Consider the following 13,614-nt stretch of genomic DNA (forward strand, 5'->3'; position numbering starts at 1 on the left):
TCAGGCTCTGAGTAAAGCAACTGGACTATAATGAAGCATCAGGCTCTGAGTAAATTAACTGGACTATAATGAAGCATCAGGCTCTGAGTAAAGTAACTGGACTATAATGAGGCATTAGGCTCTGAGTAAAGTAACTGGACTATAATGAAGCATCAGGCTCTTAGTAAAGCAACTGGACTATAATGAAGCATCAGGCTCTTAGTAAAATAATTTCACAATATAAGTAATGGTGTTTCTCTAGACTGACCTCAGTGTAGAGAAACACCAAGATGACAGTTGACTTTATTAATACAAATGTTTCCTATATATAAAGTCAACTCTTATCTTGATGTGTCTCCATGTCAAAAGTATTTATGTAGAGGCAATACTACACTCAGTTGGGTGAGAACAATGTGACCTTCGGTAGCGTACCTTCACTGAGGTGTGGACAGTCTTGACATCTGGGAAGAGTTCCTGGCACTTCCGGAGCCAATCTTCTACCTTCATCTTGCACCCATCAGCTGTGTCTATGGTTGTGCCAACCTCCTGTGGGGTGTTGACTGTGTCGAGGCTCCCCCAACATGGCCTGCAGCTGAGTCTTCCCTTCCTCTCCTTGTGTTGTCATATCCACCACACTGGTATCCTCCAGTTCCAAGAGCTTCATTGCTGACTTGTTCTGCTCTACCAGAGCATAGAGTCTGTCCTGGAGCTGGAGGTGATGAGTCTTCCAGTCCCCCAGCTGGGACAGTACCTCTTTACAGCTAATAATGAGGCGGCTGATGCTGCTCATCTGCTCCTGTACCATAGAACGTAATGTCTTACTGATGCCTCTGGCAGGACCTTCATAAGGTTTTGCTGGCACTACTTCCTCAGTTGTTAGCTGGATATTTTTGAGTTTCCTAACTAAAGCCTCCACAGCATAGTTAATTGGGAACTGAGTAGAGGCTGTGGCAGCGTGCTCGGCACGGCAGCTGGGGCAGGTCAGCTGACCATTCTTGATAGCATTGTCAATACACTGGGAGCAGAATGTGTGGCCACATGGCAGTGTGCGAGGTCGTAGCCGATTTTCGGCATAATCGTTAAAACACACTGAACATTCCTCTGGCTTGTTATCCTGTGGAAAAGAATATTTAGTTATGCTAGATGTATTTACAACTAAAACTAATATTACAGTACTTTATTTACTAATACAAAATACATAATATTTTTATACATTCTTTGCATTAGCTATTTCAGGGCAGGGTTAATATTACTGACAGATTAACACATTCACAGCAAGGCCAATATTTTTTATAAACATATCTCGGAGTATGGGATAATATATTTTGGTAACATATTGCAGCAACAGGGCTGCTTGTAAACCGTACCTGAGTGTACAGACTAACAAAACCTGTCCTTACTTTATTATGAATAATGGAAGGAAATGTATGTATCGTATGTGATAATGGGGAAAGGATCAAGTATTCTTAGTCTAAGTTGGACAATAAGTACACTGTGGGTTACATCTTAACACATGGGTTTTATTTAACAACTCTGGATTATTTTACACTTACTGTGGGAACACACAATTACGTTACAGGACTGTCGAAATATCGTAAGTCGAAGCGATTTTTCCCATAAGAAATAAAGGGAATTGAATTAATCCGTTCCCCACCCTCCAAAATATTAACATACAAATACATTTTATACTGAATACAATTTTTTTTCTAACTACAATACAGTACCAAAGTGTCTCTTACCTTTATGGAGGGCTCTTGATGGTGTATGGAAGATGGTGATGAGGGGGGAGGAAGAGAGTTGTTCCTGTTTGGAAGGGGAGTCCCCCTTCCGTTATCACATCAGGCAGTGATGTTTTCTCTGGGGTACTCTCTTTCCTACGTTTTCCCTGAATACCACTAGGACCTGGTTATGATTCAGTGCTTGTTTGTCTCACTACAAATTTGTCAAGAGGCATTTGTTGTTCCCTTAATTTTAACATTTGTCTGTAATGATGCATCAGTGTCATTGAATAGGTTAAGGCAATGACCTACAGCAGCTTAATTTGGGCGAGTCGTTTCAGCAAAGGTTTGCAATTCTTCCCATGCTGCACACATTTTCTTAATTGTTGAGGAAGAGACATTCTGTACTCTTGTATCTGCTCTATGCTCATCCTTACATGGGTTTTCATATGTTGAGCCTTACCACTGACTTTCCTGGGACTCATGGCAAGGTATATAATAATTACTTTAACCCTTAAAGTGCGCATCACTTCATATGAAGTGTAAATCGTTTTACCAGTCAACTGCGCTTCACTTCATATGAAGTGTATGGGTACCGCGCACGATTTGAATGGCCCGCGGTGTAGCTGGGGGTCCCATACGCTGCCCAGGGGCTCTAGTAAACAGCGGCCATTTTGAAAAAAAATCCAGCTCACGCTCCGATGGCATGGGAGGCCTCAGTTTAGCGAGAGTCACCATGGCGAGCGCACGGTCAAACGCCTCACGGGCACGCACCACTCAGTCCCTCACCCCAGAGCAAATAGCCCACGAATTATTCTCTGAAGGTGAAGAAAGTGTGTTTGACGATTCAGACAACGATGAGGATTATACACAGTTGTCGGGAGATAGTAGCAGCAGCAGTGAAAGTCAGAATGACCGCCATGCCATGGCGAGGCCTATACGCTCTCCCATGCCTCCTCGCCCATTTTCTACCCCAATTCTACCACGACCTCACAGTTCCTGTGGATATTTTCTGTTTGAGGGTGACGAGTCAGAGGGAGGTGACTCCTTTTCTGGGTTTAGTGACTCAGATCAAAGTTTTATTGAGCCTGTGGCTGGTACCAGTGGTGTAACTGGGCGAGAAATTGTCGCGTCAGCAGCATCTCGCCCAGCCAAGCGCCACCGCATGGCACCACATGAGGGACCAAGACCCTCGTGTTCACGTGCACCCACCTCACGTGCACGTAGCCGCCGTGCTTCTCGCAGACGGTATTCAGCTCCTGGTCGCCGGTATGCATCGCTTCCTCGCCGTCTTTCCTCTGCATCTCGCAGGACGCCTGGTGTACTTGAGTGGAGTGATGGTGACGATTTTATTCCTAATATTCCTCACTTTGACGATAAAGATGTAGGGATTACAAACCTTTTCCCTAATCAAGGTGAGGACATGGCTGAGATGGAATATTTTACAGCATTCTATGATGAACCACTCATGGAATACATTGTACACCAAACGAACCTGCATGCTGCTTACCTGATTGAGAGGGAAATCACAGAATTTTCACGACTGCAGCGTTGGAAAAATACCACAGTGGCGGAAATGTATGTGTTTTTGGCACTCTGTTTGTTGATGAAGCACTGTCACAAACATGCAATAAATGACTATTGGAGCAAGGACAAGACAATACCAACACCTTTATTCGGGAAATATATGTCACGAGACAGGTTTCAGATACTCCTCAGGTGTCTACATTTTGGAAGTGTTCAGGACCGAACACCTGATGATAGACTGTGGCGAGTGAGGCACTACATGAACGATGTTATTGGAAAATTCAGAGATTTTTACGTACCAGCACAGAAGCTGGTGGTTGATGAATCTCTCATACTTTTCAAGGGACATGTTCCATTCAAACAGTACATTCCCTCAAAACGAAACCGATTTGGCCTGAAATTTTTTGTTCTTTGTGATTGTGAGACAGGATACGTGTTACACATGATTCTGTACTCGGCTAGTGATGTAGACATTCCCGGTAACGACGAACATGGATTCTCGGGGAGTGTAGTGAAGACCATCATGGCTCCGTGGATGAACAAGGGACACATTTTATACACAGATAATTACTATACAAGTCCCTTGCTAGCTCGGTTCTTGCTAGAAAATAGAACCGGATTGGTTGGTACAGTAAAGCCACAACGAAGGGAAATGCCTGTGTTTGACAACGACATTGCAGTTGGTGAGTGTCAGAGAAGGAAAAGTGATAACATTCTGTCAGTTCGGTGGAAAGACAAAAGAGAGGTGAACTTGTTGACAACAATTCATGATGGAACAATGGTGAACAGTGGGAAAGTGAGCCATAAAACAAACGCACCACTATATAAGCCAGACTGTGTTTTAGACTATAATATCAACATGCGGTTGATTGATAAATCAGACATGATGATTGGCACTGCAGAGTGTGTGCGGAAGACATGTAGGTGGACGAAAAAAGTGTTCTTCCATCTTGTGGACATGAGCATGCTGAACTGTTTCAACATGTACCTTGTGAGAACTGGACGTAAGCCCACTTTCCGTGACTTTGTATTTGATGCTGCAATACAGTTATTAGGAAAGTTTGCAAAAGATGTCCCAGGTATTCAGCGGCCCATCATAAACCCACTGTTGCAGCATGCTGGTACTCCACGCCTCGCTCACACTGAAGGCTTCCTAGCACACAAACTTAAGTATTTGCCACCTGGTGTGAAGCGTGCAATAGCCCAACGTGATTGCTTGGTGTGTAAAACAACGACACGTAGAGACAAGAAACGGAAGCTTGTGCAAACATGGTGTGAAACGTGTGGTATCCCATTATGTGCTGTCGACTGCTTCAATGACTACCACAGTCTAGAAATCTTTTAAGTGTGCTTCAAAGTGTGTATAGCGTGTGCGAGTGTGTAAATATGTAAACATATAAGCAGAACATATAATATAATAGACTGTAATGACATATTATATTGCCGTAATTGAAAACATTTGTGTGCGCCTGTGTATACTCAAATATGCAACAATTATTGATACAAAATATGTTCAAACAGTATTTGAAACACAATTAGTGAAAAAAAATTAGATAAAATGCGCTTAGACATTGTAAATAAATAGCGCGAAAATATATTTGTGGCAACTCTGGCTGTTTGAGGACCGCGCGCAACACCTTCCGGGCGTGTACTGCATGAGCGAACATGCAGATTGTGACGTCATCGCAGAGCTTCTCGGCTCTATTGCAACAAAAGTAAGTACAATAGAATTTTTTTTTTATTTTTCCCGTGATCAGTGAACAGAACTTAACAGATTAGCAACAAAAAAAAAAATTTTTTTTTTTTCAAAATGACATGCGCCTGTGTGGATAGCAGGATATTAGACCCCGAGCACGTTAAGGGTTAATGTTCAAAATGCAAAAAATCACCACAAAAGCGGAATTTCTTATAGGCGCGATCGTCACTAAGCGGGCAGCTGTAGTAAACTGAGGCAGGTCGGCCGCGTGACTGGGAACCACTTGCTCGGTCGACCTGAACGTGTACCAACAAATATCGTAAGTCGACGACACCATCGGATGTCGAGTCGCATTTTTCGATGAAATTTACATCGTAACTCGAAATTATCGCAAGTAGGGGCAATCGTATGTTGAGGTGCCACTGTATATTATATATATATATATATATATATATATATATATATATATATATATATATATATATATATATATATATATATATATGTCGTACCTAGTAGCCAGAACGCACTTCTCAGCCTACTATGCAAGGCCCGATTTGCCTAATAAGCCAAGTTTTCACGAATTATTTGTTTTTCGACTACCTAACCTACCTAACCTAACCTAACCTAACTTTTTCGGCTACCTAACCTAACCTAACCTATAAAGATAGGTTAGGTTAGGTTAGGTAGGGTTGGTTAGGTTCGGTCATATATCTACGTTAATTTTAACTCCAATAAAAAAACATTTACCGCATATGTAATGAAATGGGTAGCTTTATCATTTCATAAAAAAAAAATTAGAGAAAATATATTAATTCAGGAAAACTTGGCTTATTAGGCAAATCGGGCCTTACATAGTAGGCCAAAAAGTGCATTCTGGCTACTAGGTACGACATATATATATATATATATATATATATATATATATATATATATATATATATATATATATATAGATAGATAGATAGATAGCGGGCAGAGTGTATCGTGATCTGGCCTGTACTCCTCTTGACATACCAGAAAACATTCTAAGGAAACTACTCCAAGCTTGTACTAAAGAGGCACCCTTCTTGAGCCTGGATGGGCACATGTATAAGCAAGTAGATGGGGTTGCTATGGGTTCTACCCTAGGTGTTCTGTTTGCAAACTTCTACATGGGTACCATCGAATAAAAAGGTCTTAGTCGACATGAACTTGAAACCGGCCATATACTGCAGGTATGTTGACGACATTTTTACTCAGGTACCTGAGGTCAGACATCTGCAGGAGCTGAAGGAGGCATTTGAGCGAAATTCTGTGTTGCGTTTCACCTACGAGATGGAGAAGGATGGGAAGCTGCCCTTTCTAGATGTAACAGTCATGGAAAGGAGCGGAGGTTTCCACACTGCAGTCTACACTAGAGAAACAAACATAGGAATGTGCCTCAATGCCAATAGTGACTGCCCAGACAGGTAGAAGAGGAGTGTTGTTAACGCTTATGTCGACCGTGCTCTCAACCACAGCTCAGGATGGAAGCAAGTCGATGAAGAACTTTGTAGGGTAAGGCAGGTCCTAGTCAACAACGGCTTCTCCAATGGTTTCGTTGAAGACATCATAAGAAGGAAGGTGAAACGCCATGCAACCTCTGAAGAGACAACTAACACAACACCTGTACCCCCTATTAGACTATTTTACAGGAATTTCTTTTCCACAGCTCGTAAAACGCAGGAAAGATATTGAAAGATATTGTTAATAGAAACGTTATCCCTACAGACAAAAATCAGAAGATACAATTGACGATTTACTATAAAACCAAGAAAACTGCCACCCTACTCATGAGAAACTCTCCAGACACAAAGCAGAATGGTTTGAAAGAGACCAATGTCGTCTATGCCTTCAAATGCCCACTTGGGGACTGTAAGCCTCAAAGAACTCAGTATATAGGCAAGACAACAACATCTCTTTCCAGGCGATTAACGATACATAAGCAACAGGGCTCCATTAAGGAACATATAATCTCTTCCCACAACCATACCATCACCAGAGAAGTCTTAACAAAAAACACGGAAATCATCGATAGATACAGCGATAGCAGGCAGCTTGATATCTGCGAGGCACTACACATTAAGAAATCAACACCAGCCATCAACAGCCAATTAATGCACAACTATATTCTGCCCACTTCAAGACTCTGCACCAATATAAAAGCATCAAGAAATATGGGCCAATAGGCCCTTTGCATTTACTTCCATTCTTCCCCTTTAACTTTACCCAATATTTCCTGTTCTATCTTGTGTTGAAAGTTTGTTTTCACCTCATCCAAAACTGTTGTAACATATCACCTCACCCAAATGCAGGTATATAAAATGAAAAGCCATTTGAATTATAGCATAGTAAGAAATCTCTTTAGTGTTTGCAGGTTATAGTTGTGTGTGTGTAAACTAAAGTCTTTGAAAATGTAATAAGTTATTACGAAACGCGTTCAAGTGTGGCGTCAGACTAGAAATAAAAATGAATTTTGGAGAACTGATTTTTCAATTACCATCGACAATGAAAAGAAACATAAGAAATATTGAGAAAATTCGTGTTAGAATTATTAATCTTACTTTTTCGGTCATATTTAATAATATATGTCTACAGGAAAGAATGCTACCAAAATATACTAATATATATATATATATATATATATATATATATATATATATATATATATATATATATATATATATATTATATATATATATATATATATATATATATATATATATATATATATATATATATATACAGAGCACCACTTGGTTTCCGAACCCCTTGGGGACGAGACCCGTCGGTTAACATGTAAGTTCGTATACGAGAAATAGAGGGGAAAAAATAAACTAGAAATGTAAAAAGAAATTTTTCCAAAAAATTTATGAAAAGAAACTCTAGGGAAAAAAATCGACAGGTTCATGGCGTAAATGCGACCGTGTTTTGTTTGTACTCACCAATAAGTGAAGTCCTGATCCGCTTTATAAAAGTCCTTAATTGTTCCTAACTTATTATTAAGACGACTGGCAAACATCCTCTGGATGTTTCCTGCCAGCCTGCAGGCACATCTTGCCAGCCTGCAGGCACATCCTGCCAACCTGCCTGCCAGCCTGCAGGAACATCCTGCCAGCCTGCAGGCACATCCTGCCAGCCTGCAGAAACATCTTGCCAGCCTGCAGGCACATCCCGCCAGCCTGCAGGCACATCCTGCCAGCCTGCAGGAACATCCCGCCAGCCTGCAGGCACATCCTGCCAGCCTGCAGGCACATCCTGCCAGCCTGCAGAAACATCCTGCCAGCCTGCCTGCCAGCCTGCAGGCACATCCTGCCAGCCTGCAGGAACATCCTGCCAGCCTGCAGGCACATCCTGCCAGCCTGCAGGCACATCCTGCCAGCCTGCAGGAACATCCTGCCAGCCTGCAGGCACATCCTGCCAGCCTGCAGGAACATCCTGCCAGCCTGCAGGCACATCCTGCCAGCCTGCAGGAACATCCTGCCAGCCTGCAGGCACATCCTGCCAGCCTGCCTGCCAGCCTGCAGGCACATCCTGCCAGCCTGCCTGCCAGCCTGCAGAAACATCCTGCCAGCCTGCCTGCCAGCCTGCAGGCACATCCTGCCAGCCTGCAGGAACATCCTGCCAGCCTGCCTGCCAGCCTGCAGGCACATCCTGCCAGCCTGCAGGCACATCCTGCCAGCCTGCAGGCACATCCTGCCAGCCTGCAGGCACATCCTGCCAGCCTGCAGGCACATCCTGCCTAAAATATACGATGATGTACTGTACATTTAAGAAACAAATCTGGGTCACAGGTCAGTGGAGTGTGGTTAGGCTTACGGAGTCAGCCGGTCCCTCCCCCACAACCGAAACACCTCCCCCTCTCCCCCCACCCCAAACCCATACACACACACACACACTCTCAAAGGTCACGTGGTTCACGGTTCACTTCAACACCCATATATCGCTTCCTGCCTGCCTGCCTCCTTCCCAGCCTGCCTCCTTCTCAGCCTGCCAGCCTGCTTCATTTCCAGCCAGCCTGCCTCCCTCCCTGCCATCATGCTAACGGGTAGTGTGTGTTAGGCTTATCTTCGGGAATGAGCCGGTCTCACCCCCACCACCAACAAACCACCCGCCCCCCTACATCCCATCTCTCAAGGTCACGCGGTTCAACCGCGTGACTACCACTCACTCCCTGCCTGCCAGCCTGCCTGCAAGCTAGCCTACCTGCCTGCCTGTCTGCCTGCCTGTGCCTGCCTGCCTGCCTTTCCCTCCCTAATTCTCACTACTTCCATCCCTTCCTGCCTACCTCCTAGCATCTCTCCCTACCTCCCCCTCCCTCTTAGCATCTCTCCCTACCTCCTAACATCTCTCCCTACCTCCCCCTCCCTCCTAGAATCTCTCTCTCCCCCTCTCTCACTGATTCTCCCCCCCCCCCCTCATTCATACTGCCTCCCACCTAAGCTCCATCGTCCATCCACCCACCAGTCAGCCATCACTGACGCAATGCGTGCATTTGGAGCCAACATGGTGCACAGATGTTTCTTGATTGTGCAGATATGTAAAACAAAAGCACAGAATGAACATTCCAGCCTTATGGCAATTAAAAATAATAGGAATAATAGGCCATGAATCTGTGAAGTCACAGTGGGCAAACTAAACCATCGCCCACCCACCACCACAAGCCGGCGTGACGCTTGGCGGACCCCTTCCTACCCGAACTTTGTTCGGGTAGCATGACTCCCCAACCCCAATCGGGAAACTGGAAGTTTCGGATAACTAAAGTTCGGAAACCAAGTAGTGCTCTGTATATATATATATGTGTATATATATATATATATATATATATATATATATATATATGTATATATATATATATATATATATATATATATATATATATATATATCTCACACCCCAGAAGTGACTCGAACCCATACTCCCAGGAGCAACGCAACTGGTAACTACAGGGCGCCTTAATCCACTTGACCATCACGGCCGTCAAAAGGAAGTGATAGCCAAGGCTATTTGAGCCACTTCCTTGACGGCAACTCGGATGGTAATCTTGGGCATAGCATTTCACCAAATCACCTCATTCTTTGGGGCACACGTGAGGAACACAAATGCGAACAAGCCTGAATGGTCCCCAGGACTATATGCGAATGAAAACTCACACCCCATTAGTGACTCGAACCCATACTCCCAGGAGCAACGCAACTGGTAACTACAGGGCGCCTTAATCCACTTGACCATCACGGCCGTCAAAAGGAAGTGATAGCCAAGGCTATTTGAGCCACTTCCCCGACGGCAACTCGGATGGCAATCTTGGGCATCCTGTCAGTTTGACAGTTGTTTCCCGCTCCCGTGGATTTTACGCGTCACCTGAAGTCTGCCAGTACTCTGTGAGGTCTTCCTTCGTTCATGTGTTGAACCAGAGAGGGAATCGACGGATATTGAGCAACAAGTGCTCCAGGACAGGTACTGTGCAAGAAGAAGTGAACTCTGTGCAGTGACGTAGGCGACGTCTGAGGCAGTTCACCCATTCGTGACGGCGTAGTGGCTGAACAGAACCACTGGGTAGCAGAGGAAGAAGAGAACTATTTGGGAATCCGAACGACTGCAGCCGAGACGTAGGTGGGCAGCCGTAGCTGGGAGAAGTCGACGGCCGGGAGACCGACTCCAACCCTACAAGAAGTCGAGGAGGAGCACGGACCTGCTGGGATAAGGCACGGAGACGACGCGCTTACGGTGGGACATTGATTGAGTTCCTGGAGGACACGACAGTGTGTGTGTGGGGGCGTTCCCGACACGAGGCAGGAGCCAGGACCAGGAGCTACAACTCAACTCTCATCGGAGGATAGGTGGAAGTAGGTGGTTCTAGTTTCCCTCCCAATTCCCCTTTAGTCAGCTATATTATTTAGCCTGAGGATTTTGTATGTCGTGAGCAAGGCTCACCTATGTCACAGTAAGGCACCAGTGTGCAGAGTAGTACTATCAAGAGTACTCACGATATTTATGTTTATTATTGGTGTGTACAGGCACCCGGAGTAATTGATGAATTTACTGTGTTGAGAATGTCTTTCATGAGACTTTAATGTAATCATATAGTGAGAGAATATATATAATATTATGCCAGTATTTGGAAGTTAGGCTATGTGCCCAGTAACTATGTTATTACCATTTATTGATGTCTGATTTATCTATATTATATATGTCTATGTTCGTGCATTGAATAATCATTCGGGTGTGCAGTGATTAATTGTGTTATCGCCCACGAAAGGAAATACTGAGAACTCCAGTGTTAAATACTTCATAAGTTATCACTAAATGAAGGGCAGTATGTAATACCATTACAGTGAATTATTATCGCATTTATTATAGAAATGATTGTTTGAGCCCGAGATCAGTGTAGCGAAGTAATACGTGCTATTGTCGCAAATATCGAGTGTTCGAACTTCTAGTGATCTTTGAGAACTTAAAGAAACAGCGCGCGTGACGCCAGAGAAACAAGCAATAAACATTTGCGCGGGGGAAGGCGCCCAGCTGATTTTGACAGTGACGAGAGGGGGAGTGTTGCCGACTTAGTGAGTGCATATTATTCGTGGGAACGAACGACTCCCGCCTGGATCAGCTGATTGTTTATTGATATGACCTTGTGATGTCCTTGAATGAGTTTTAAGTAAAATACAAAATACATTTGTGTTTATATCATCCCCTCCATTTATCTTGTGGCTATATAATACCTGAAAGCAGAGAGTGATAGAAGTAAATACCTGCCTGATATCCTGATCTATTGAGTGTGTCCTTGCCACGGTTACCACAACTCAACAAATCCACTGACGTGTTACTGGACACCGAAAACACCAGTTGGCGACCTTGTGGTTAATAGTAGAGCCCTATTGTTGGGGCGGGCACATAACAGTTAAGTGAACGAGTTGTGTTCCCACTCCTTCTCAATCAGAGGCCGGTTGGGATTGACTGGGATACTCTCCGGGCGTACAGTGGCGCCGCGAGGATAGAGTGAAGACCCGCAGGGCTACGGTGAGTGACCTTGAGTATACTGATGCTCACCCGAGTAGTTGTAAACCCCGACATTGGCGACCTTGCCAGGATTAAGTACTGATACGGTTGCTCACCGAGAGTAATATCCCTAACATTGGCGACCTTGCCAGGATTAAGTACTGATACGGTTGCTCACCGAGTGAATAACCCCAACATTGGCGACCTCGCCAGGATTACGATCGAAATAAAGGTTACAGTTGTGGTAGTTGGCAGTGGTAGTAGGTATCAGGTACAGGTTATCACTCATAGCACAAGATGGAGGATGATAAAGTAACAAGGTTCATTGACACTAGAGATGAGCAGGTGCTGGAGGAGTGCACCAAGGCACAGTTACAGGCAATAGCAGACCATTTTGGAATAAAGCTGAGATCTGCCAGAGTGGGAGAAAGAAGAATGGAGATCATGGCACAGGTCAGGGCACGAGACGAAGCCTTGGGGGAGGAACGGCCACAAACACCTGCCAGTGTGGGAGAACACCTGAGCATTGGTGGGAGCAGCAGGGGATCCAGCGGCAGCAGGCACAGCGTTAAGCTGGAGATAATGAAGCTGCAGCTGGAAGCACAGCAGCGCAGAGAAGAGCGAGAAGCGCAGCTGAGAAGAGAAGAGGCACAGCAGCGCAAAGAAGAGCGAGAAGCAGAAGCACAGCTGAAGCGTGAAGAGCGAGAAGCACAGTTGAAGCGTGAAGAGCGAGAAGCACAGCTGAGGCGTGAGGAGCGAGAAGCACAGCTGCGCAGGGAAGAACAAGAGCGAGAAGCACAGCTGTGCAGGGAAGAACAAGAGCGAGAAGCACAGCTGCGCAGGGAAGAACACGAGCGAGAAGCTAGGATGAGACAGCAGGAGATAGAAGCTAACAAGGAGGTGGAGCTGAAGCGAGCTGAACTAGGACTAGGTGCACCTGCTCCGCCGCAACAGGAAGACCGACGAGTGAGGGAGCGAGATCTGCCGGTCTTTGTACCAAATGAAGCCGAAAGTTTCTTCGACCACTTCGAAAGGGTTGCTGCTTTGAAGAGGTGGCCGAGGGCAGAGTGGGCGGAGCTGGTTCAGGGTAGGCTCACCGGTGAAGCTCGTGAAGCCTACAATATGCTCGACTTCCAAGAATGCACCAACTACGATGCGGTTAAGAGAGCTGTGCTCCATTCTTTCAAGCTCACGCCGGAATGTTACAGGAAGAGGTTCAGGGAATGTACCCGTTCGCCAGGAAAATCTTATGCGGAGACGGCGAGGGACATGGAGAGAAAGTTCCTTAAGTGGCTGGACTCTGAAGGAGCGAGGTCGGTTGAGGAGGTCAAGGGGCTAATGGTCATGGAAAAGTTTATGTCCGTGCTCTCTCCTGAGATCAGGGTGAGAGTAAAGGAGGCGGACATAAAGGACCTGAGGGCCGCAGCCGACAGAGCCGACATGTTGGAAGAAGCCTTACGCCCACGCCGAGAGGGACAGCACCGACCACCCGTATACTCCGGAAACAGTAGGAATTATAGGAGGACGGATAGATGGAGGACAGGAGCGAGTTCCCCCAAGTCCGACCTCTCGAATTGGGACAACAGAGGATCGAAGGGTGCTGCGGAGCCGATAAAGAAGTACCAAGCTGAGAGCTCAGGAGCTGTTGCTGCAACAAAGGAGTCGACAAATGGT

The 13,614-nt window shown here is 45.2% G+C and overlaps 1 protein-coding gene across 1 annotated transcript in view; it reads right to left on the reverse strand.

Moving 5' to 3' along the window:
• Positions 1 to 431: 431 nt before the first annotated feature.
• Positions 432 to 13,614, reverse strand: part of LOC138372220 (tripartite motif containing 13-like) — a 100,599-nt gene continuing 87,416 nt past the window's right edge. The window contains exon 3 of the mRNA XM_069337527.1: positions 432 to 1,093. Coding sequence (XP_069193628.1) covers positions 497 to 1,093 — 597 coding nt within the window. The 3' untranslated portion in view covers positions 432 to 496. The remainder of the gene's footprint in view (positions 1,094 to 13,614) is intronic.

Source organism: Procambarus clarkii, chromosome 38, assembly GCF_040958095.1.
Source record: "Procambarus clarkii isolate CNS0578487 chromosome 38, FALCON_Pclarkii_2.0, whole genome shotgun sequence".
Lineage (NCBI taxonomy): Eukaryota > Metazoa > Arthropoda > Malacostraca > Decapoda > Cambaridae > Procambarus > Procambarus clarkii.